Source organism: Bacillus rossius, chromosome 8 (assembly GCF_032445375.1).
Source record: "Bacillus rossius redtenbacheri isolate Brsri chromosome 8, Brsri_v3, whole genome shotgun sequence".
NCBI classification, from domain to species: Eukaryota; Metazoa; Arthropoda; class Insecta; order Phasmatodea; family Bacillidae; genus Bacillus; species Bacillus rossius.
Window position 1 is genome coordinate 63,671,888 of NC_086336.1, and position 26,161 is coordinate 63,698,048.

Consider the following 26,161-nt stretch of genomic DNA (forward strand, 5'->3'; position numbering starts at 1 on the left):
TGTTATTAAATTGTGATAACAGCTTTATAAAATCATTATTACATATATTTTATACAAAGTGAACTTTAAATTCAGGTGGAAGAATACAGCCATACCTGCCTGAGTGATACAGGCATTAAAGTTGATAGTCGAGCAGGCAGCTATCGACACATTGGCAGCACAGGCCATTCGACACACTACATTATACTAAACTATATGCACCGACATGTTCGTCGCACACACACTGTGTGAGGCACCAATGAGGCACAATGGCCTATGCGACCACAGGGAGCACCGACGGTCGGCGTCAACCTTTCTTCGGTCTTTGGACCCGCAAATATACTCTGCTGAAATCCCTGGACCAGCCAGATGTTCGTCTTAGGGTGTGGTCTAGTGAGACCACTATCTGATGTCCCTTACCCAACAAGAAGGCAGTGTTGAGATTGTTACGTCAGTGTGACAGCTATATGAGAATCCGGGACTAGCGAGATGGAAATGCAGAGAGGACAAACAAGAGGGTCCTGCTGAGGTTCTAGGACCAGCAAATGGGTCGTGCTGAGGTCCATGGACCAGAGAGTTGGGGGGTTCGACATCATCACTTACTACCATGGCTGGTTAATCTTATCCTAGCCCATCATACATGCTATCCCTATTGAATGGCTCAAATTCTGCATGATTAAGCATATATGCTTCAGCCTGAGACGCATTTAGAACCCTCCCACGTACCATTAGTTTTTAGTTAGGTTAGGAAAAAAAATCATAATTTGTATTTAAAAAATAATATCAATACAAGATGGCGGAGTACATTCCTTTTTAATGCAGTATTAATTCGTGTTTATGATAAACCATTTCATTATTGGTTTAATTTGTTCAATTTACTTTGATTATCCTCTTTTCTAAATTTTAATTCGTTATATAAGTAACATCAGATATATGGTCGTTGATTAGCATTTTAAACATATTATTGGGCTCCTTCTTGGTTCTAGTTCTTTTTTTTTCTTTATTAGTTTTCCAGTATTAACAAGTTATGTAATTTTAACATTTTGTAATCAGAAAATAATAATACCCCTTCTTTTTTTTTTTTTTGTAATACCTAATACCAAATATATTGGCGTAGGATCGTCAGGAGTTGTAGGCTAGTTGGAAATCTGTATAGCATTAACGTTTGTTTTGTTTTGTCTGGTTATGTCGCAGGAATTTGTTGTTTTGAAAGCTTGGAGTAAATGATATTTATATCTGTGTAGCTGTTGCATTTATATATTTGTTGCATTCATAGATAAATATGTGCTAATATTGTATTCAGCAGCCCTTTATCAATTTATTTAAAAGTCACAACTGAGCTAATGCTTTTAAAATGCATATATATTATGTTTTTATGAAAATAATCAGTCACCGTTTGGAAACGTGCACTATCTTATCATCGTAAGTTATTTTACTACATGTTTCGTAGTAGTTTTCGAATACAAAAATTATTTACTTATTTTTTTTTTTTACTTTGACCTCGTAAATTTGATATGTCAATTGAAGGCTTTGCCATTTAAGATATTTCATTATTTACTTATGAATTATAGTGTGTGTCTCAATGAAATGTATACTTGTATCTTATACAAGCTTTACGTCTGAGGACAATTTTGTAATCTGAAATCTATGTACTTGCATCTATTACGTAGGTTATGTCTGTAAAATATATATTTATAGTCTAAACAGTAGTTGGTCAACGTTATTGTTCTTGATATGAACTTTAATTACATGTGTTAATTTTTAATGATGATTAAGATGAAATCAACTATTTTTATTGACTAACTATCCATTTTTATAAAACTATAAAAACTTGGCTCTAGTAATAGTTAAAGATGCCTGAATGTGGGTTTTTCAGGTGAGCCATGAACGAGGTAGCAGTGGTCGATGGCGGTATTCCATCGACCGCCACCATTGTCAAGGAAGGATGGCTTCTGAAACGAGGTGTGTGTAGTTCAGTTTGTGTCGTCGAAGTGACAGTGATATGGTCTGTAAAGTTAATGCTACACACCAGATGTCAACTTTTTAGTTTCCAAGCTATTCATGCAGGATACGGTCACTTTTAAGAACAACACTTTCTGCTCATTTAAGTTCTGTTTCATGTACTGTCACTCCAATTGAATTGTAATTAACTTTGTTTGTTGAAGAAGGTTTGGTTTTAATGTATTGTGGTAAGGTAAGTGTGAAGAAATTGATAAAAAATAAATTAGTTAGTCAGCACAAGTGCAGTCTGGGTTTAATTATTACCAACCCTGAAAATCGGTTTGGCCTGGATCTGGCGCTACCTCTTAAATGCACTGAGCCAGTCAATCCTCTGGACCGATGTTTGAAACATACGTTGGACTGAAATGTAGAGCCACGATATATAAGGGAAATTCAAGGGAAAGGTAGGAAAGCTGGAATTGGTCAGTGAAAAGCACATAATTTACTTGAAATTTTGGAAAAGTCACTGACATTCCCCAGTGACAGTATAGTAATTTGAGGGGAGAGTTTCATGTTCAGTCTGCCATCACCAAAACCGTGAAAGCGTATTTTTTTTAGCTAGCGTTTTTTAGTGCATAGTGTCATGCACACTATAAAATGATTTATGCAAGGTTCTGTTGTATTTAAAAATAAAGAAAAAATGGAGATAGAAAGAACTAGGCCAGTTCTGGACATGTTGGAAGATTGCAAATATGTAAATATAAAAAAATAGAGAAATTAGACATTTTTATCAGGGGAATGACGGAGAAATTGTATGGTTACAAATTTGTGCTGATGGACATGCTGTTTGTAAAAATTCTTTTAGTATGGAGGGATACGTAATGCTTATGCTTACATATATTTTAGAGCCAAATGAACGCAAGCATTTCCTTTATACGTGTAAATATTCTAAGATTTCCTCTGATAAGTGTTCAATGAACACAACTATCTTGAATAAAAATAATTGGACAGTCTCCGGGTAAAAGGTAACAAGTCACATTTTGGTGATTTTAAGTTTATTCCAGCAATAAACTCTTAAGTATGCTTAGAATATGTAATGCATTTTTAATCATTGGCAACTATGTTGGTAAAAGAATAATGCAAGAAAGATTTTAAGTATTTAAATTCAATTTTTATGTAGGTAAGAGTTTTTTTGTTTCTTCTGCAAAAAGTGAATTCTTGACTTGTTACCTTTCACCCGGAGACCGTCCAATTAGAAGTTGCAAGTCGGTATGTTGGACAATGCAATCATTCAACCGGATGTGAGAGCTGAAATTGTCGGCACGAGATGAGAGTAGTCATGAGGCACGGGCGTGCACAAGGTGTGGCTCGCTCGAGTGTGTTCTGCCGTCACCGGCGTCGGCAAGGAGAGAGTTGCGGAGCGCGGTGGGGCGTGAGAGTGGTCGCGTGGCTCGCTCGACAGCGTCCGGCGAGGGGAGAGCTGGGGCCCGTGTTCGCAGGGGAGCACATAAAGAACTGGAGGGCCCGGTACTTCGTGCTGCGCGACGACGGCTCGTTGACGGGCTTCAAGAACAAGCCGGAGCACACGTTCTGCGACCCGCTCAACAACTTCACGGTGAAGGGCTGCCAGATCATGAGCACGGACCGGCCCAAGCCCTACACCTTCATCATCCGCGGCCTGCAGTGGACCACGGTCATCGAGCGCATGTTCTGCGTCGAGACCGAGCGGGAGAGGTACATACTTGCGGCCACTCACACTTTTCATGCTAACTTATTGTTCTTCCGTGGTATGAATTCATTTGTTTCCATAGTTTTTTTCCCCCTTGCTTGATTGAGTTAATTGTTTGTCAGCTTATTTCATCATATATTCACACCCACAGTTTTCAATTTTTTTTTTTACGTATAGGTTTTTTCAGAAGTGTAACTTACAATTATTTTTTTTTGCAGTCCCTGAGTTAAGGTAGTTGTTGTTATATATATACTCTGGTCACATATAAAGCTAGGCTACCTGCATTTTGCACCAATTTCACGTATGCCTTATGAGAAGTGTTTAAAGAGTGTCGCTGTATTTGTGCATTGAAGGTTTAAATACATTTTTTTTCAGATCCCTGATAAATATCTTTAAACAGGTTTTAATCTTCACAAAAAAAATTTCTAAATACAAATTAAATTTGGCATACTTTTGTGACTGTGGCCAAACATAAAGAAAATTATTTAGAAAGATGTGTTTGTTGTTACTTTTAAAGATTTCACGTTAACTGGTACGTAGCAAGACGTACCTAAGAGATTTCAGTGGCAGTTAACCTGAGTTGCGTTTCAGATAGCCCTGTGCGAATGTTAGTTATTTGATGCGAAGAAAGTATCAAATCGAATTCTTAAAAATTTCTCAAAGTCAAATCAAATTGGGAATATTGTTCTCGGCGAATCACAGGATTGAAGTAAAAAATAATTGTTTAATGTTAGTAATGCTTGAACTGATTAAGTGATTAACCATTTGGACTCTATTTGTAACAGCATTAAATTCAAATTATTAATAACTATGCATATTATTAATACTGAGCATTCATAAAAACAAACTGAGTGCCTTTTTTTTTTTTACCAATTTTACTAACGCAAAACATATACAACACACAAATTGAACCAAATATTTTAATGAGTGAATCTTAGATTTCCAATGTTTTAAAGCTTTGTAACAAACATTAAGCTTTGCATCACAACCAAAGCTTCAAGTAAAACGAATAGCAAGTTTACCTGGCAAAGTCATATTGAGTACTAGCTGCAGTACCCAGCGTTGCCCGGGCTGAACACAGGGTAAAGGGGAACTGTTTAGAGATCAGATTTAGTTAGTAATTGTCTTCTTAATTTGAATGTCAAGTGTGCAAAATAATTTATATCACTTTCAGATACCGACAGACGTTGTTCTGCCAGTTTATAGTTATTTACCTTGTCTGTATGTAATCTAGACTCTATAAAGCAATATAGAAGGAAAAAAAAAACAGAAAAATAAGGGATTACTAATATTGAAAAGATTCCATTATCTAACTAATGCTCGGCATGCATTGCAATGCCTCATTCAGTTTTGTTTTGTAATATTTTTGAAGTAGTTACACATATACAAATAATCTATCCATGTCTCTAAATATATATTTATATCTTTATATCTACATACATATATACCTCACACTATCTCTATGTATTCTATGTACTGATTGCTTCATTGTTAATATCACATGGGTGTTTTTTACTTGTATGGGAAAATTAAGAATGATAAGGCATCTAGTGCATGGCAACTTCTAGCACCTGCGCGGCATCGTCAACACACACTTCGTACGTGTACTGCATGTTGTATCTAACCCCCTCCAACGCATTTGATTCTAAATTTGACTTTTAGTAAGGATCCCTAATGTTATTGATAGTAGGTATAATGTAGCCTATAGCCTGCCTCGATAAATGTACTATGCAACACTAAAATAATTTTTCAAATCGGACCAGTGGTTCCTGAGATTAGCGCGTTCAAACAAACAAACAAACAAACAAACTCTTCAGCTTTATAATATTAGTATAGATTTAAAAAGAGCTCTGGTCGATGGTGCCTGGTGGGAGCCTTGCCCAGGCCCGGTTGCGGCCGGAGAGAGAGAGAGCGCCCCTTGTCCGGTGACCGCAGGGAGGAGTGGGTGGCCGCCATCCGCTACATCTCGGACCGGCTGGACTCGCGCGACGTGGAGATGCCCAGCGAGCCGGCCGGGGCGGGGGGCACCGACATGGCGGCCATCGAGCTGGGCGTCAAGTTCGCGGTGCAGGGCACCTCCAGCAGCAAGACCTCCGGCAAGAAGAAGGTGGTGGGTACCCGCGCCTCTCCGCCCGCCGCGGCTGGCCGTGGTCTCGTTCTCTCGGGAGATTCGGGTAGCTTGATTTAACTATCACGAGCTGCAACGTACGCTGGGCTGCAGGTAAACACTTGAAAATGAACGATTAAAAATTAAGGCCTCGGAAACGTCGGCCCAGAAATCAACCCGACAAAAACAATCACTACAGAGGTGCCCGGACGTCGTATAAAGGAAATTACTTATAACCTACTAGGAACTCTAGGAGGCTATGTGGATCGGGGATGAACGATAATGAAATAACACGGCTGCTGTTTTGATTTATGTAACTGCCCTTTCACTAAATTTATTTGCTTAACTTTTTTCTTTTCTGTTAATTTTTTAACCTTTAAGTACACATGTATTGAAATATAATTAATTACACACAGGATGGAGCCCTGGGGCAACAAAATACATATAAAAGTAAAACTACCATCTATCTTAAACTTCACCCTGGTTTTAAGTGAGCTCGCAGGCTCAAAGACCCACATTTTCATTGAAAGGTAAATAAAATTTAAAACGTTGGGCACAAAAAAAAGCATTATAAATTAATTATTAATACAAATTAGGAAATCTGGTGACAATAACGTGTCAAAGTCGGAATGTTTGCTGAAGGACAGGTTAGAAAAGTCTTTCGTTATTCTGAAAAGAGTGTACTCCCTTTTTTCCTACGTATAAGTGAAATGAAAAATAGGACTCGTAAATTTTTTTGTGACTCATACTATATAACATCATAAACAACTCAACGTAGACCCATGACCATTGTTAAGTCAATTAATATGGGTTCTGAATTTGAAAGAAAAGACATCATAGTCTTGGAGAAGTTACTTTTTTTTTTTTTTTCGTTTAGGATTTTTAAAATTTTACCCGGCACCAAATTATTAGATTCTGTAACTTAAAATTTCCAAATTACTTTATTTTAATTTTGGTCATCAGTATATCAGCACTTCTGTTGTATAAAATAATTGATGGTTGCCTTTTGCAATAGCGAAGTGTGGTGTGCCTACGATTAGCGATTTTGAATGTGAATTTCTGATAGTTATTGTAGATAAAATTATTTAGTGGTCAAGGAAATTTTTTTTTTTCCAAGCCTGGAAAAGTCAGGAAATTTTTTCATCGCAGTGGCTAGAGTCACCCAGAAAAAAAAGGGGGCGGGGGTTGTCTGTAAAGTCGATTCACGGACAATAATTTTACGTCATAACGTCATAAGAAAACATTGATGACAAATTGCATACTTCTTAATTTTCAAACATTATTTACAGTTTTTGCAAATTTAATTTAAATAAATTGTTTAAATATAATCACGAACAGTTAGTTAAAAAGCCTGTCTCAACCTGTTTGATATTGTAGAATATTTTCTCGCACGGCGGTTGGCCGGTTCTCGCACGCTCGGCTCAGGCGGAACGTGGCAATGAGTCCTGCTTCTTCGTGCGTGCAGCCGGCGTTCATCGATTTATAAGTAGAGACCGGAAAAATTTGCAGGTTCATTGACCTTCAGGATAGACTCCTCTATCCTCTACACACTCGGGCAAATGCCAACTGTTCATTGGCTGCTGACTTGTGAGTCGTCTCGACTGGGTGGCCTGTGATTCGACACTTCTATGAGTGAGGGTCTCTAACTGGCCCTCAGTCCTCCAGATTAACAGTGAACCAATGGCAGAAGCAGCACTTAGGTAAAATTATTTGAATTTTAGCATAGCACGAAATGAATCCGCAAATTTTTCAGGTCTCTATTTATAAGACGTTATCGCGTCAACAGGTTTTGCGGAAACCCGGTGCGTGGTGTTGCAGACGCTGGAGAACTTTGAGTTCCTGAAGGTGCTGGGCAAGGGCACGTTCGGCAAGGTGATCCTGTGCCGCGAGAAGGCCACCGGCCACCTCTACGCCATCAAGATCCTCAAGAAGGAGGTGATCATCCAGAAGGACGAGGTGGCCCACACGCTGACAGAGAACCGCGTGCTCCGCACCACCAGCCACCCGTTCCTCATCGTGAGTGTCTTTTCCAGAGGCGCACGAGACCGTGAAATCCAGATGAAAACGACACAATTAATGACGATGCACTCGCAAACCACTCAATTGGCGGCAAGCGTGCACGATAGCGCGACTTACCGCCACGACGGTTCAACAACGACTGTTGCTTCGTTGCCGGAAGCTGCAAGGGCTGCCCCACCTCGGCAAGGCAGCCAACTTGAAAAAACTTGGCGCTGCTAGCGAGCAGCGCGGGGAAGTTAGAAATTCAAATGTTGCCGAACACTACACACTAAATTATACACAATATTTACAAGTCCAAACAGTGAGTGTCGCCGGCAGACGCTCGCGCACGCTTCCCACTGCGGTGCTTTAGTACATGACGTGAACTGCAGTACATCTCTCGAAGGCCAGAGGAACAACTTAATTCTCATCCTCAGATACAGATTCAGTTGCTGTGTATTTTTTTATTTATTTTTTTAATGTTCATGTTTTAATAACTACGAAGTTTCAGAATTTATTCCTTTAATTTGTTTTATGGTACAATAATCACTTTAAGCAGTCATTTACAATTAGACCCCTTTCACCCTGGCAACTGAGTTTCCAGCTATCGATCGCTCATAAGTTGCCATGCCAGAATGTTTTAGCGATAGTTGCCCAATTGCTGAGGAGATCCCAGTCAATATTACCCAGCGTTCGACTGTTCGCTGAAGTGAGCGCCGCGCTCTTGTGCTATGGGCGTTAAATCCTTTAAATTGCAATAATAATGGGCGAATGTGGCCATGGGAAGAATAATATGTGAGCGAGTCTTTCGGTGCTGCCAGAGATGTGTAACATCTAACCCCTGTAAAAAGAAAATTCATGTGTTGGCACTTTTTTTTTTTCAATTCCTTAGGTGTACCTAATTTAAATTTTTTATAATGATTACTCTATTTTTTGTTGTATAATCTTACGCTATAATTACAATTTTAATGTATAATTATTTTACAATAATTGATAAAAGTAAAATAAAATGTATTTATTTATTTCATGGTCATTTTGTATACACCTCAACCCACACATTCAAGGTTTGATAAACTCCATGTTTCGTTCAGATATCAATTGTCCACTTTAGACTAAAAGGGTGAAGACCAGTCGGTCCTAGATTAATCAAATGCTGCACGGTTGCAGCACTGGTATAAAAACCAGGGAAAGTTGTTAAGGATTGGCTACCCATTACACAGTAGCCAACTTTGGAGGATAGTAGTGGAGTGTTGATCTCAACTCGTGGCGCAACGATAAGCGTGCTGATGCGAGGCGCTCGTTTTATTAATTTTTTTATTTGCTAAAGTTGTGAGATGACTACCAACAGCGATGAGCCGGGGTGGTAGCCACCATACATAAAAACAAACACAAAAAAATTACAATTAACAAATACAAAACAAAAATAATTATAACGTTGACACAGACGAAGGACACGCCATCTGAAGTTGTACCTAGTGTAAATAATTTAAACATAAAGTAAAAGATAATACAAAGGAAATATAATGCATTACAACACTGTTGATTATACTGCAAGTAACTAAGGTAAGTACAGAACATATAATATTATGTAGATAATTAAAGTTAGTATCCATAGATTGAAATAAAATTTTATAATAATGTATCTAGTATTAAATAATTTAAGGAAAACACATTAGAGCAGGAAGGTGATTAATCTTTGGATGCCGAAAAAAATATTTTTTTTTTTTAACAAGTTTTTTCCTCTCTGGTAGGTTGTTGTAAGTGATTAACATGCATACTGAAATTGTTAACAATTGTTGGCAGTCCCTCAAGTACTCGTTCCAGACGGCCGATCGGCTGTGCTTCGTGATGGAGTACGTGAACGGAGGGGAGTTGTTCTTCCACCTGTCCCGGGAGAGGGTGTTCTCCGAGGACCGGACCCGCTTCTACGGGGCCGAGATCATCTCCGCGCTGGGCTACCTCCACGAGGAGGGCATCATCTACCGCGACCTCAAGGTGACGTTACGCCCCTCCCTCGTCGCACACTGAGTTTTACTCCAATTTCCTTTTCAAAACAGAAGATATCGGCGTTAGTATTTTTTATTTTATGAAAGCAGTTTCGTAATACCTAATCCGCCAAAAAATAAATTGGTCTAAAACAGATACAGTCGGATCATTAAAAAAATAAACTTACGAGCATTTGTGGTCTAATAGTGATTCAATAAGAATTGCACAGTAAAATTAAATTACTTTTTTCTGATCCGTGCACTTTAGTACAATTTTTTTTTGTCCGGTAATTACATTCCTTGAATTTCAAACATTAAAGGTTTGATTTTTTTTTATGATTTGAATTACGTTTTGATTAGATTTCGTGATGTAACGTCCATTTTGGGGTTATGCAGTGATTTAACGTGCTTTTCGGTGCTATTACGGTTTTATCACAATTCACCATGTAATCTTGTCCCTGATTATACAGTATCAACTCAAGTAGGGCTGGGCAAAGCAAGCTTTTACCATTTCCCACAATGCTGAATTTTACAGGATCACAGTTCATCCACATAGGACACATACTAAGAATATTTATATTGATTCTGTCTCACAGTAATTTTATTTATAAAATTTTCTTCTTATAGTTATCCCTTTTTTCTATACAACCATTTCAGATTAGAAATTAAAATGTTTAAAGAAAGTTTAATGGCATATTTATAAATAAATTTGTATCATATAAATCTATGTTGACGTTCGATGATTCGGCGAAATTGCCTGTTCCTGCGTAACCCTGGTCCCAAATATGCCGGATGGAAGAAAGACCTCTCGCCGTGCGAAGCTGGGATGGTGTCCGAGCGCCGTGCCCCAGCGCCGTGTCTTGTCTCGCAGCTGGAGAACCTGTTGCTGGACAAGGACGGCCACATCAAGATCGCGGACTTCGGCCTGTGCAAGGAGGACATCACCTACGGCCGCACCACCAAGACCTTCTGCGGCACGCCCGAGTACCTGGCGCCGGAGGTGAGGCCGTGTCCCGTGCAAGTCACTCACCCGTCATCCCCCCCCCCCCCCAACCCCCAAAAAAATAAACTTATAATTTTTAGTTCACGATTTCCTACAGTTGAAAATTGTTGACTGCAGTAAATTAGTTCATGATTTAATTGTGAATGGTTACATGTTTTGGAGAACTTAATTTATAATCAGGGGCGCAACAACAGGGGGGGAGGGTATTTTGCCCCCCCCCCCTCTGAAACACCTTGAAGTGGGGGCAAACGGGGGCAAAGAAAGTGCTGTGTAATCCATTTTTAGATAATAAAACTACTTAAATAGCACCATTTTCCACCTTGAAATACAAATTTTCCCGGGGGAGGACCCCCGGACCCCCCACTTCAATAGGGGGGGATCAATGATTCTTTATAAAAAAGGTATATTGCCCCCCCACCCCCGCCTTTGGAAATTTAGTTGTTGCGCCCCTGATTATAATGGATGACATGTCACTAGTGACTGCCTCACTCACACTTAGGCCAAGTTTATAAACTACGCAAGAAAAGCAAGACGCAATAAGCTCAATAATGACAATTTCAAATGCTCATTTATAATTTACGCAACACAGAAATGAAACTCAAAAATGGCTAACTTTCAACTTATTGAGTTTCAGTCTTCCTTGGAGAGAAGTGTTCTGTAAACTTTCAAAGATGCAGATGTGATATGCATAGAAGGCCACGATATTGATCTTATCATATACAGTGAAACTATTTTAAAACTTTTTTCAAGGGACTGTCTTTGGAAAAAAATGTGAATGAGTCTTTCGGTACTTGCTATTGATGTGAAAACATCTAACCTCACTGAGCGAATTCATGTGTTTTCATGTTGCAAAGAAACTTATAATAAGAATCTTGGACTCAAAATTTAACGTATAATTCTTTAAAATAATGCAGTGTGATAAATATACGAAAAATATTCATTTCAGGGACAAATTGTAAAAAAAAAATTTCTCCTTATTAAAACCTAACTGTAATTTTGTTTAACAAGATATTACTTATTGATTTCTCAGGGCTAGTCGAACAACAGGAGTACCGAACGCATCGCATAATTTACACATCGGTTAACTTTGTAAAAAAGTAAATGGTAATATCCTAACTTAATGGATTGCAACTCAAAAAAAACATCGTTTTATATGGGAAATGAAGTTTTTTGGGCAATATCTCACATGGGAAAATAATAACGTACATTTAGGAAAAAAATTGCAGGTTTGATAAATTTTACCGTATTAGATGGTAAATTATATTGTGCAAGAACATCTGAAATGAGTTTTACCGTACAGTACATTTTCTCTTGTGAAACTTCCACATGTTAAAAAGGGAGGGGGGGAAACCACTTTAATATCATATTATTGTTAATTTCTTATGTTTCCAAGATAAACGACCATGATTTTCTTGCATTGGGTGCGTTGTTGTGTCCCTTGAGTAGTTTATAAACCTGGCCTTAGACCTGAATTACTCGGTCAAGTAAGTAAAATCCAAGGGAATACCGCTGCAGGTCAGTCAAATGGAAGAATGCTTTATTTTGCCTCAAGTCACCCGGGTGCAAGCGGGCCCAGGTGTCGCCTTACGCTGTGTGTCATGTCCCTAGCTGCGCGTGCGTTTGTGTGCACAGGTGTTGGAGGACAACGACTACGGCCGTGCGGTGGACTGGTGGGGCATCGGGGTGGTCATGTACGAGATGATGTGCGGCCGGCTGCCCTTCTACAACCGCGATCACGACGTGCTCTTCACGCTCATCCTCATGGAGGACGTGAGTCACCGTCGCCTTTGAATACACATACTGTATAGAAGTCGCCAGCCAGGGTCAAAATTTCTAAAACGGTTTGAGAGGTAGTTGGTTAACTCACCGCCGCAATCACCACCATCTCCAGGGCATCGACTTGCGGTGGTCCCTAGCGGACAAGTGTCGAACTCTTCAAACACCCTTTCCCCTTCCCGCTGAACGACCTTTAACTGCAGTGAATGATGGTGGATGGGGGGGGGGGGGGGGTGCGGGGAATGACAGCCGGCTACAGCGCTGCGCTCTAACGTGTAAATAACAACCTAAGACGATACAGGGCGTTACGGCAGCGCACTGCAGCGGTGAAGTTCCCAAGCTGCTCATCATACGCTCCTGAAAATCGTAGAGTAAATAATATCCACTCGCGACTTCTATACAGTATATATATTCAAAGCCGTCGCTGTTGTTGCTGCGAGCTCCCTCATTCTCACAGTGTGGGCCAAGTGTCTTGTGAGCTACCATTCATAGGGGGGGGGGGGGCTTAGGTAAACCTGTCATTGAGGCACGGTCAAGGATGTTCTAAAATATCCTCTGGCACTGAATCGTTCTTTTGAATGCTATACGCCTGTTTTCAGAATATGTTAACCGTATAGTGGTGCTTAACAAGCGGTAAGCAGACATTTTTAGCAATGAGATAACAACTTACCATCAGGAAGCTACAGACGAGTGTCTTTCATTTCCCATTCGGAAAGTAATGGATACGCCGGTATCAACACGATGATTGATGTTTGTAAAACTGTTTTTGTGTAACCAGTCTGTTGCCGGGTTTTGGCACTATTTGGTCCTGTACGACCTTGTCAGATGTGTTCTGAGCAACGCATTTCCATCTTATTATGGAGCCTAGATTGCAAGATGTTTGGCCTGAACTATAGAGACAGTGGAAAAAGACCATTTATAACCCCTATTTTTGGCATTCATGTTTGGCTTGTTGCATTAATATAGAACTTTTCAAATATTACAACAATATAACATATAAATTTTTTTTAAAATTGTTAGATTAATAGAAAGAAATTAATCTTAAACTCAAATGAATGATACTGTTTTAAATACAAAAAATTAATAAAATAATTCTGGCTATTGGCATTTGTGCAGTCAAAAAACTAAGTCAAGATGGAAGTTGGTTCATAACGCTATCACTGCACCTCATATACACATATACACGTTGCTATGCAAGCCTTTATGCTTGTTTGAGAAACTAGAATGCTCTGCCTCCAAACAGTGTCGCTTACCCCCTTCTTAACTGCTGCCCACTCGCACATGGCAGGCTGGTAGTGTAGCCCGGCCCACCGAAAGAGCCAGATGGGACTGCCGATAGCACTTGAGGATGCATGGGGGGAAAGCAAAAGCAAAGATCCCACTGTTCCCAGTGTGCAGTGCATAGTGAAATGCATGTATGACATGGAACAAACTGGAAGAACTTTGCTGCAAAATTTAAAAAAAAAAAAAAAAAACAATCTTATGCACAAATTAAATTTGACTAAGTTCATGGATTAGTGATTCTTTTTATTTTTTTGAAGTGAAAACTTCTTTGGCCGCATTGCGCGATTTTTGGTAGTGGCAAAACTGATGGGCTCGCGTCACTGATATGCTAGTGATATAGGTAATACCAAAATCATTTACTTACATACATTTGACGTAGAAATGATGTCGTATTACACATTTAAAAACAAAGTTTTAAGTTGTTGGCATGCTCGCACAGTCTTTCGGCAATTTTAGGATGTTGAGAGCGTGTAGCAACATCACCAGAAACAGCTTCTGTCACGTTTATTTGCGCACGATGCGAATTTCCAGTCTCGAGCGCTCTGCTCATTCTACGTTAGTTTGGTAAGTTTGTTAGTTGGTCGCGTCAGAAATCCTTTAAGCGCCCGCGGTAGGTAGTGACGTGGACGTATGCTCTTGCCGTTTATAACTGTGTCTTGTGGATAAAACACAAGAACGGGCGAAAATTGAGACTCTTGTGTTTGATGCTGGGGAAGGGCGTCGACAGGGTGGTGGGGGGGGGGGGGGGAAGTTTGCCCCCCCCCCCCCCCCCCCAGAGCTCTAGAGATTCAAAAAATGTAGCCAAAGCAAAAAAAAAATACATACTTTGCCCACAACTTGCCCCCCGCCTAGGCCATCTGCTGGCCATTGGCTGGCGATGCCCTTGATGCTGGGTGTATGTAGACCAGGGGCGTAGCCAGTATTGGGGTTTTAGGGGTTTAAACCCCCTCCTTAGCACCAAATCTTTATTTAAATTTCTTATTCATCACTCAAACAAATATCATATTAAAAATTAATAAACTTTTTACCATTACAATATTTAAATTTAAGTACCCAAAACTGCTAAAATAGCAATATTTTACACCTTAAAATCCAAATTTCCCGGGGGGAGAACCTCCGGACCCCCCGCTTTAATATGGGGGAGGGGGGGGGGGGGGGGGGCGCGCATGCTTCTTAACACCCCCCCATACACAAATCCTGGCTACGCCACTGATGTAGACCTTTTGTTTTTCAGTAATAATGGGGAATGTAAGACGTACCGAGAGTCACGCGGTCCGTGTCGTGTCTGCGGCAGGTGAAGTTCCCGCGGACCATCTCCAACGAGGCGAAGGAGCTGCTGGGGGGCCTGCTGGTGAAGAACCCCGCTAAGCGTCTGGGCGGCGGGCCCGACGACGCCAAGGAGATCATGGCGCACCCCTTCTTCAGCTCCATCAACTGGACGGACCTGCAGCTGAAGAAGGTACTGCCGTCCTCAGTGTTAGCCCAAGGGGCTCCAGGTTCATTGAATACTTCACAGTACGAGAGGCAGTGGCGAGTTGCCACACGGTAGAGCGGCAAGGAATATTTCAGTTTTAAAGAACGCGGCGAAATTGGTTTCAAATGCATGGAAACAAATTTTGGCCGGTGCGGTTCCCTGATTTTTTCGGTTCTGGTTCTGGTCCCTTTAAATTACCTAACCCGGAACAGACTTTTTTAAATCTTCTCTTTTCGGTTCTGGGTATTTTTTTCTATCAATACGTTTATCGTGGAGGGAAGGTAAACAAACACAAACACTTTATGTATTTCAATGTTACAGTCTCGCGATGTAAAAACACATGAAACTTTATGTTATAGAGTATAGTTACTTAAAGATATGTGTGTATATATATGTGTGAGTGTGTATGCTGTAGTGCCAATCTGAAAATGTGGTATATGTGATAAAAATTAAAGTATACAACTTAATTTATTCTATTTTTAAAGATACAAGTTTTTAATTTTTTCTTTATTTTCCATGGACATTTTAACGTTATTGTTTGGGTTGTAAAACAACAACACTATGACTCTATAATGGTGGGTGGAGAACACAATAACAAAAATAAAATTGGAAAATAAATGCCAGATTTAATTACTGTTAAAGTAGAACCCCGATTTTGCGAACACGGATTTAACGAAAACAGCGATTTAACGTAAAGGTTTTCAGGAACCATCAAAAAACACCAATTTATTAAAATTTTAATATAGATTTCCAAAAAAAGAAAGTAAATTGTAATGGAATATTATTAAAAAATACACTCTGTGGTGTCAGTAATAGAATGGAGGTACTATATATTAATATGTGCATTTGCATCATCTATCCAAATACGAAAAAATTAAAAAAAAAAATTGTTCAAATTGCTTAAAAACTCCGGGCGCTGTAACTGAATTGCGTAGGTGCATGCCATTGCGCGCGCCTGGATAGATAGACTGTCCGCGACACATGACGTCATGAAGGGTTTCTTTGTCCGCATCCCCCTCCCCCTCCTCTATTCCTGGCTTGACTCACCACGTTATCTTCCACTCACGCCCGCATAGTAACAGTGCTAGGCAATAATCTCACGTTTCCAAATATTCTCTTTCCCATCCTCCAGGTTTTTTCAACTTGTGACAATGTCACACCAATACGCCATTATCATTATTCTATAGAGGTGTAAAAGTAACGAAAAAAAAGCGTACCCGTATGTATTCGTTACTATAACAATTAGTACTCGTTACTATCGTATCGTTACGTTACTCGTTACTTCTGATACCGCATAACATGCTATGTTATGTTGCAGCAACGAATCGAGTCGTATTGTGTACGCAAACAGTATGACATCACGTAAATAATAATAAATAAAATATAAACAATTAACAATATTTGATAATTAACAGTTTTTGTTAACCAAAAACAATTAAATCTCATTAGAGCGGCTTTTTAATATTATATCTTAAGATAAGAACAAAAAAACGTGAAAATACGCTATAATAAAAAACAAAAACATAATTACATATTTCTAATTTGTAAACAATACGTACTTTCTTACGTTGTTTCTGTTCCAATCTCAAACTTTTACTATACACAATTCCTTTAATAAACAAACATCGTTCTTTGTAACGTAAATACATCGAATACGCGCGCGCATGCGTAAAACATACGAAAAATGTGAGTAACGAGATGCAGTCGTGTGTAACGTTTCGTTACTCGTTACTGGATGGCGCACCCGTTACTCAGTACCGAATACATACGGTTTGAAACAGCTCTATTATTCTCAGTAAGAGCTTTGTGCGCGGTGTTTAGTTTTTGGAATACGTTTTTTATAAGTGCTGCGCAGCTCAGCGAACAAAGAGAGCCAGCCGGCGGCTACGCCGCGCCGTAACAGCAGCTGACCGAGTACAATGACCTTTCTCCGCGTACGGCGTGCTATTGACGGTAAATTTCCATCAATTTGCGGCCATTTTTTATTTTTTTACTGTGACGCAATGTGTATGTAGCTCGTATTTGTTATAAACGCTGCAGGTTTCGACTGTATTTTAATAAACTTTAACGTATTTCTTAAACTTTTCATATATTTAAATTTTTATTTTATGCCTCATTTTTCACGGTTTCTGAAAATCTGTATGTACGACCGAGGTGTACGTACAAACCGGGGGCCGTACGAGCGAGATCAAAAACGTTGAAGATGGAAAGTTGACAAAGTCTGAGATAGCACGGCAGCACAAGATATCAGCATCGACCCTGTTTACGATATGGAAACGTAGGGACGCGATTATGAGTGCGGGGGTCATTGAAAATTGGTAAATCGGATTTAACGAAACATCGATTTTGAGTAAACATTTTCAGTAACCGTAGCACTTCGTTAAATCGGGGTTCTACTGTAGTTCAAAAATAACAACACTCAGTTATGCCAAAGACCATTTACCATCTAACATTGTAGGGCGTCTTACACATTCAAGGACATCTATTGTTCGAAGACATTTCATTATTGAGCTCGTCCTGTAATTAAAGCTGTTTTTAGTTCGAGTCGTTTTTATGTTTTTGGTCTATGGTTTTTTCAAATGACTACACTTTGGGGAACTTTGCCGGCTCACTTTTTCACAATTGTGGGGGAGGAGAGGAATGCCTTTAAGTTTAGGCAAGTACCCATGAGCACTTAAGACATCTGGGTGAGGGAATTAAAATCAGTGCTCTTCAATTGAGGTGTGGGAAGCAACTCATTTAGGTCTTGGTTTAAATACGTCTTCAACCGTGTGATATCAACATTTAAGAAAGTTAATTTTAACTGAGGATATTCCATCAGCACATATAGTCAGTTGCTTGTTTTCAGTTACATCTCTTCTGGTAACAGTTATCATTATGACCATTTTCTTTGGGCAAGGTTTTAATGCATGAAATTATTTATTTCTAATGGTGCTCATGATGCGTGGTCGCAGATACCGCCGCCCTTCAAGCCACAGGTGACCTCGGACACGGACACCCGTTACTTCGAATCAGAGTTCACGGGCGAAAGCGTGGAACTGACTCCACCTGAACACCCAGAGCACCTGAACAGCATTGAGGAGGAGTTGGAGCAGAGCCAGCCGTACTTCCAGCAGTTCAGCTACCAGGACCTGGGCTCCACGCTCGGAAGCTCTGCCGCCTCGCTAGCCAACAGCGTATCCATGCACTGATGGCCGTGGCTGAAGGCAAGCGGCGTTCTCGTCGAGTAGCAGAGCCAGCCGTACTTCCAGCAGTTCAGCTACCAGGACCTGGGCTCCACGCTGGGAAGCTCCGCCGCCTCGCTAGCCAACAGCGTATCCATGCACTGATGGCCGTGGCTGTAGGCAAGCGGCGTTCTCGTCGAGTAGCAGAGCCAGCCGTACTTCCAGCAGTTCAGCTACCAGGACCTGGGCTCCACGCTGGGAAGCTCTGCCGCCTCGCTAGCCAACAGCGTATCCATGCACTGATGGCCGTGGCTGTAGGCAAGCTGCGTTCTCGTCGAGTAGCAGAGCCAGCCGTACTTCCAGCAGTTCAGCTACCAGAACCTGGGCTCCACGCTGGGAAGCTCTGCCGCCTCGCTAGCCAACAGCATATCCATGCACTGATGGCCGTGGCTGTAGGCAAGCTGCGTTCTCGTCGAGTAGCAGACAGCCAGCCGTACTTCCAGCAGTTCAGCTACCAGGACCTGGGCTCCACGCTGGGAAGCTCCGCCGCCTCGCTAGCCAACAGCGTATCCATGCACTGATGGCCGTGGCTGTAGGCAAGCTGCGTTCTCGTCGAGTAGCAGAGCCAGCCGTACTTCCAGTAGTTCAGCTACCAGGACCTGGGCTCCACGCTGGGAAGCTCCGCCGCCTCGCTAGCCAACAGCGTATCCATGCACTGATGGCCGTGGCTGTAGGCAAGCGGCGTTCTCGTCGAGTAGCAGAGCCAGCCGTACTTCCAGCAGTTCAGCTACCAGGACCTGGGCTCCACGCTGGGAAGCTCCGCCGCCTCGCTAGCCAACAGCGTATCCATGCACTGATGGCCGTGGCTGTAGGCAAGCGGCGTTCTCGTCGAGTAGCAGATCCAGCCGTACTTCCAGCAGTTCAGCTACCAGGACCTGGGTTCCAGGCTGGGGTATCCATGCTCATATGGCTTCTCCTTTCGAGAGACTTTTCTGTGTTCAGGTTGGGGTCATCTCTCCTTGCAGCTAGCTAGTTCTGTGGCTCATTGTTTTCCTGCATTATGGAGCGATGTCGAAGATGCGGTAGTGTTAATTTAGTATTCTTGACGTTCTTGTTGGGGTAAACAAATGCAAATATATTTAGTTTTAAAGAGTAATCATTTTATTTATAAAGGAAAGTTTTTCTAATTTGCCCCCTAAGAAAGTTGTGAAAAGCTAATGTTGGTCACTGAAGCCCAGCTGTGTGGGAGTGGTGAGTAAACCAAAGTAGTGAGAAATATTGCAGTAGCAAAACTGCTAGGTAGCAAATAATCGTACACTTTATTTTATATTGAGTGATTATTATATGTCTATAACTGTGCAGTGGTTTATTTAATTCATATGGCATTTTTGTATGTATATTAAATAAATTATTGCTTGTTTTTTTGTGTCATGTGATTTTTATGAAAGATTCATGCAGATATGTATTTGGAGGACTTCAAAAGCCATATTTATAAATATAAATGCTTTGTGCGATTCACATCTAAGTTTTATTGCATGAGTAAGGCGGTGCTTAATGACAATGAACGACTATGTATAAATATGTTACACAATATTTATGTATTTACTAGGGAGTGATCATGAGCTATGTTACACATAGGGTTTTGTTGTACTTGTAAACTGTAAAAATGTTGGGTTGTGCGAATGTTTAGTAGTGTTGTTCTTATTAAAAATCAGGATCATTCAATTTTTGGTTTTGATCTATTCTCGTAAGACAGAGATGAATATTCTGGAATTTGTATGAAATCTTTGGACTATTTGGGAGTCAATTTCATTACATCCACCTGTTCTGTTGGAAAAGATCGAGCATAAGGCACCCTTAAGTGTAGGATACACTCGAAGATACACTACACACAAGACACACTGAAGTATAAGAGACTTTCACTGTAAAAGACACACAAAGAAAAAGGGTGACCTTGACTGTCAAGTGACTTGTAAATAAAACTATTTCTTAAATATAAAGCACCTCCCAGTTAAAAATGATTTCAGATGTAGTTAAAAATTTAGCTGTGGCCAAGCTTTTGCATTAAATAATTTTACCTCCCATGTCAATCTTCTGAAATTTCATGATTTCATATTTTGTATCTTAAATAAAATCTTTATGATTAACAATGCTATTTAATTTCCTTTTGTTTATATATATATAAATATATTCTATTTGTGTGTTTGATGTGTTTACTTAGTAGAGAATATAGTGTATTTAAGTTGATAATTGTTGTTCATATTATTTCTTATTTCAAAAGAATAAGGGAATTTCATAGTTCTGTAAATAATTTTTAATATGTTCCAAAGCTTAACTTTGTGTACTTTTAAGATGCAGCCACGTTGCGAGGTAGCGTGTGCCGACTTTCCAGTTTGTTTTGCAGCAGGCACCTTCAAGGTTAAGAATGAACTTAAAACTGGGGTGTGGTAGGGCTCTATATACCCTTGACAGGGGTCTTCTTCATGTGGCCAATCATGAGAGGCCACCTCCTATTGGCTCAAGTGACAGCCAATCAGAAGAGGACTCTGCAGCTATTGGCTTCTGTGTCGGCCAATCATGTTTGGCCTAGTCTCATTGGCTGTTTTTGGCCAATCGCTAATCAGAATGTTAGGTTCTTGGGTTTTTTTTTTTTTTTTTTTTTTTACTGAAGTATTGTTTTTGTTTGAAAAAAAAAACAATATTCGCACAACCCTTTAAAAATTATTAAATTTTTTTTTAGAGCTGTGCTGATTCGGACTGTAAGAGAAGCTGATCATGCTAATACTAGGTAATTTAGCTATGTGTACTTGCACTTGGGCCGATGCAACTCACTCTGCCTGTTACACTGTGTACAAGTATCCTGTCAGTAATTGGAAGAGTAACATTCTTTAATAGCTGTCTCCCTACTTTTTTTTTCATAGTAAAGATATAAAAGTTATTTTTTTGTAGAGCTTTAAATAAAATTATGTGCATAATGTTATTTTCTATAAAGAAAGCATCACCACCCTTGAATTCCTGGTACTGTGATATGTTAAAATTTTCAATTAAATATTATTCATTCACCTTTGTTACTTGCGTAGATATTTACTTTTTTTTTTTGTATAATAAAATATTTAGTTTTTTTGTGGTATTGCTTTTTCACAAATGAATAAAATTATTTTATGTTCAAAATAATTTTTGAATGAACAGCATACTTGGAGAAACAGCTGTGAAAGTAATATTATATATGTTTCCATAATTTTGAACACAAAATTCAACTACCTATAAACGGTATCACTGTTGTTATATTTTGGTTAAAGTTAAAGCAAATTCACACATACACACACCCACCTACAGCAAGTATATAATAAATACCAAATGTTATTACCAGAATTTCTTTAAGTAGTGATGGGTCAATCCAATCCTCTAATACCACTGAATTGTAAGTATTCAAAAGATTTTATTTTCAAGAAAAAATATTCTAAATTCTAAGAAAAAAATTCGAGGAAGGAATTTTCAGAAATTGAAACACACGAACTTTTTTTTCCCCCAGTTTGTTGATTTTGATCCAAAACTACTGGTTTTTTTTAACAATGACCATCCCATTTAATTTTGAAGTTGATTAAATTGGTGACATTGATACCAAAACAGTTATTGTAGGCCCAATAGTGTCTGAGATACAGCTTTTCAAATTTTTGCGAATTTTTCAAGTTAAATTATTTTTAGTAAAATATACGTAGTCATTTTCAGTAGATCAATGCTTTTCTGAAGGCCTATTTTATTGTTCCCACCCTCTCAATAGACTCTGCTGGGGTCTCAGGGGACCCCAAAGTGACCCTCCCCAACACCCCCCAAACCACTTTAGCAAAAAAAAATAATTGCTTTTTATTTACATGTGTGGGAATGTCAAAAAATCAGAAGTAGTGACAATTACTTAGTGTCTTTTGATTCTTGGAATGATCATTAGAATTATTATAATTTGTATGTATAAAAAAAGAGATATTGAAGTGAAATACGTAGATGGAAAGTATATGAAAATCCAACATTAATTAATTTAGAGGTTGTGATTATTTTAATTCAATTCTGCTCTCTTATGTTGGACCTGGTTGGTCCAAAACGTCATCCTCTGAGATGACAGGAGGGTATCATCGAACCATCCATTGCGTAGAATGTTCCAAACCCATCCAGTGTGTTTACATTAAAATCAGCATTGTCTAATGCAAATTGCTGGAAGGCTGACGTCTCCAAGCAGAGTTTTGTCTTGTCGCAGGATGGCTGAGGGGGTTCGAGAATTGAGGTACTAAAGCACAGGTTGCTGCAAATCCTAAGTTGCACATCAAATCAATCAGAATTTTTGATCCCAAATTTGTGGTAAAGATAAACTCTGACACCGTGCAATAAGGAGGATACGAATGACCGAGGCCTCACTGCTGCTATTATTGCATGTGCGAGAACAACGCACTTCTTCTTTCTGTGTGTATCTAGGCAGTATCCCTTGTGTTTAAGAATTACTGTTTCCAGTGTTGGTCACAGATATTTTGGGGATCACAGTTTTACATCAAAAAATAAGTTGTTTCATTAGGTTTTGCACGAATATCCTCTCATATTACATCAGCAGCTACCTTAACCACACGCAGTCTCTCTTGTTGAGGATCTGAATGTTTATCATTGTACCAAGCGGATGTAAAATTTTGTGTTCTGCGTGTGGTTTCCCCCCCCCCCCTCCCTCCCTTCTTCGAAGCAGTTTCTGCGATTATTATATCCTCTTCACACTTCTTAAAACAGATGACTATTGATTGTTCAATTATCGGGCTTTTAAGCTTCTATCTGTTAAGAGGTCATCCAGAGAAAAATTACATTCTGATTTCTCTTGAAGATGTGAAAAAATTTATTCCATGGCATCCTCAATCGTAGAGTCCTTGCGACCTCCCTCTTCACACCTTCTTGTGTTGGGGGCAAGTAGAGTTTCTTTTGGTAAAATCGGTGATATCTCAAGTCTACTGCTACCAATTTATAAATTATGTTATCACAGGATTGTATATAGCCCACATTGAAAAGTAGATTCTTAGTTTCAATGCAGTTTTGTAACGAACAAGTAATTTTATCCCACAGATTTCACTTCTTGTTCCTATAGCCATTTATTTACAATTTTTATTTAGCCATTTATTTTATTTATGCAGACATTTTATTAAAGCAAATGGATTGTGTGCCAGCACACCTCATTATGATTACTTATCTGATTTATTAGATAATTACCTGTATTCCACTTAAACATAAATCTTTGAAATGTCTTACATAATTTATCGGCTAATAACCTGTTCTTCCATTAAAATACAATTCAGTGTAGCATCTTATCATTTATCTGATAGTTACCAGTATTTTCACCTAAATATAAATCAGTGTAACTTCTGTAAATGTCAAGACTTAAACCTCACAGTTGAAAACGCGTCACTTGTGTGGATAAAACGCACAAACTGTCTTTCCCATGCCTGCTTATTAGTTTATTGTATGTTATGTACAAAATCATCTGTTTCTACCCATGATTCAGTGTTCAAAAACATCCACCCAAACTGTTTATAGTAAATCTAGCATAATGGAAATAAAACTGCATGTGTATCGGCACAGCTCTGCTTCTTTGTAAAGAAAAATGCTGTTACTTTTTTGACATCACCTTAAGTTGTATTTACTGTAATTGTCTTTGTAGATGCTCAATTATATATATTATTCATTGTACCTACTGTGTTTGTACTATGAAGGGTTCTGACGTTATAGGTATTTGAGTCTGGGGAATGTTTGCTTTTACATTGATTATATAAATTGTAATAAGTTTTATTTTTGTGAGTTATTTAAAAAAAAAAATAGTGTATTGTTTCTGCAGCCAAATTTTTGAGTTATTTTTTTCATTTTCTCTCTCTTTGACGTTCACCAGTTTCCTCAAATTTAAATTGAAAATACTGTGTGGTGTACCCTGCACTTGTTTCGACATTGAAATTATTATTATTATTCTTTGAAGATTAAAGTTTGCTGAATTCATTCAGTGCTTTAAGAAAATAATAATTTTTGTTTAGCTGAAACAAGTGTCCAGTGGTTTACTAGACCTGACCCTGTCAGTGAGGCATGACAGTATCTGAAATTGTAGTTTGGCTGTAGCCAGTCATTGTCGCTGTGTGTTCACTTTGAAGGTGTCTGATTTTAACTGAATGTTAAGTAAAACTTTGGTGGTTCACCTTAGCATACGTGGCAAACAAATGCTTCTTTTGAAATAATTTCAATTAAAAATCTCGATGTGACGCGATAAAGTGAACTCACTGATGGATGAGAAAAACAACTTTCTTTATTCCATCCATTTTTTCGGCAGTGACCCGAGGAAGACCGACATGTTGATTTATTGCGAGCTTTTTGTCGGCTGAATTTTCGCTTTCCAAGCAAGCCACTTGGGTGGTATGAAAATTTTAAAATCTAAATTGGCGTTAAAGCTATTTTTTTTTTGTGTGTAGTAAAAGTAAGTGTTTTCTACAAAATATGAAATCATACAACCCTTTACTCAGTTGAAATGAAAATATATGTTTAAACATCCCCCCCCCCCTTTTACCCTCCCCCTGGTCCAATTCCAATGATAATAAATCAATTTCAAAAGCTATTGCATAAGAGAAGTAAGTCTCCACTTGCTAGCCATTAAAGTGAAGGTGCTGAGTTACTGTGTGTGTGTCAAACTTTCATTCTTCCTGGTACGTCACATGAAACTTATCTAACTCTTAGGAAAATACACTATGTATAATTCTCTCCCTACAGACCATCGTTATATGGTATGTAAAACAATCTGCTAACTTTCCAATGCGTATTGGAAACATTTGCAAGTTGAGATGCTACAGCTTCTAAATTGCAATTTGTAAGTGTAAAAAAAAATTACTGTATTTTTAAATTAGATTTTTTAAAAAATATTAGAAATTGGATTTGAATAAAAAAAACAGGATTCGAGGAAACCCAGTGTGTATATGTATCTGCGTAAATTAGTTCATGTAGGTATAAACTCTGAGGGCATTTATTTTGCATGATTTCCACTCGTACCGATATTACAGTGTAGGACTTAGCTGGACTCACAAAGATTCGTCAGTCAATCGTGTGATGTGCAGTCAATCAGCTGGCCCGAAAAATTCCATCCGCCCATCTATCAAAACCTTGCAATGCTTTAACTTTTGACGGACAATTGGATGAAATTATAACTTTAAAAATGTCTGAAAGGCAGTGCATCATGCGATTTAACCTCAATTACTGGCAGTATGTTTTACATTACACCTGCATACAACCAGTAGGAATCTACTGTAGATTGGCTCACATTGCAAGGTGCTCCATGCTTGCTTGCTGCTGACCACAGAGGCGACCCTGGACCTTACAGGGCCCTGGTACATGTACTTTCGCGGGTCCTAGTATTTTGGAAAGATTTAAAACTGGCGGAGCCGGAGGCAAGCATAACACTCGCACTGTTCATTATACAAAATTGGCAGCCGGACACAAACTCTTTTATTGTTGTAGATCAATCATCCCATGATATCAGAGAGGAAGTATTAAAATGCCTACCGGATTTAAACAATTTCAGAGCTGAAATTTAAAACAAAATTTTTAGTGTTATACTAGCCACTAAGATAAAACATATTCCCATAATTCTACCTTTTGAAAGTATTTTTGAATGTGCAAATAAGGGGAAAACATTTGTATTTTTAGTATATTTCCTGTGAAGTAAA

The 26,161-nt window shown here is 39.1% G+C and overlaps 1 protein-coding gene across 1 annotated transcript; it reads left to right on the forward strand.

The window, feature by feature from the left end:
* The first annotated feature begins 1,087 nt into the window (after positions 1–1,087).
* On the forward strand, positions 1,088–24,302 carry LOC134535066 (RAC serine/threonine-protein kinase). Its single transcript, XM_063373909.1, has 10 exons — positions 1,088–1,401; positions 1,856–1,941; positions 3,420–3,654; positions 5,585–5,759; positions 7,575–7,772; positions 9,558–9,749; positions 10,611–10,739; positions 12,375–12,512; positions 15,097–15,261; positions 18,231–24,302. Exons 2-10 carry the CDS (start codon positions 1,863–1,865, stop codon positions 18,465–18,467), a joined length of 1,548 nt encoding a protein of 515 aa, XP_063229979.1. The 5' UTR covers positions 1,088–1,401; positions 1,856–1,862; the 3' UTR covers positions 18,468–24,302.
* Positions 24,303–26,161: the final 1,859 nt, after the last annotated feature.

Excerpts from the sequence above, each read along its gene's own strand:
- LOC134535066 (XM_063373909.1), top strand. The coding sequence starts at position 1,863 with ATGAACGAGGTAGCAGTGGTCGATGGCGGTATTCCATCGACCGCCACC. Across the intron at positions 5,760-7,574 it reads CCTCCGGCAAGAAGAAGGTG|ACGCTGGAGAACTTTGAGTT; the intron begins GTGGGTACCCGC and ends GTGGTGTTGCAG. Across the intron at positions 7,773-9,557 it reads CCAGCCACCCGTTCCTCATC|TCCCTCAAGTACTCGTTCCA; the intron begins GTGAGTGTCTTT and ends AATTGTTGGCAG.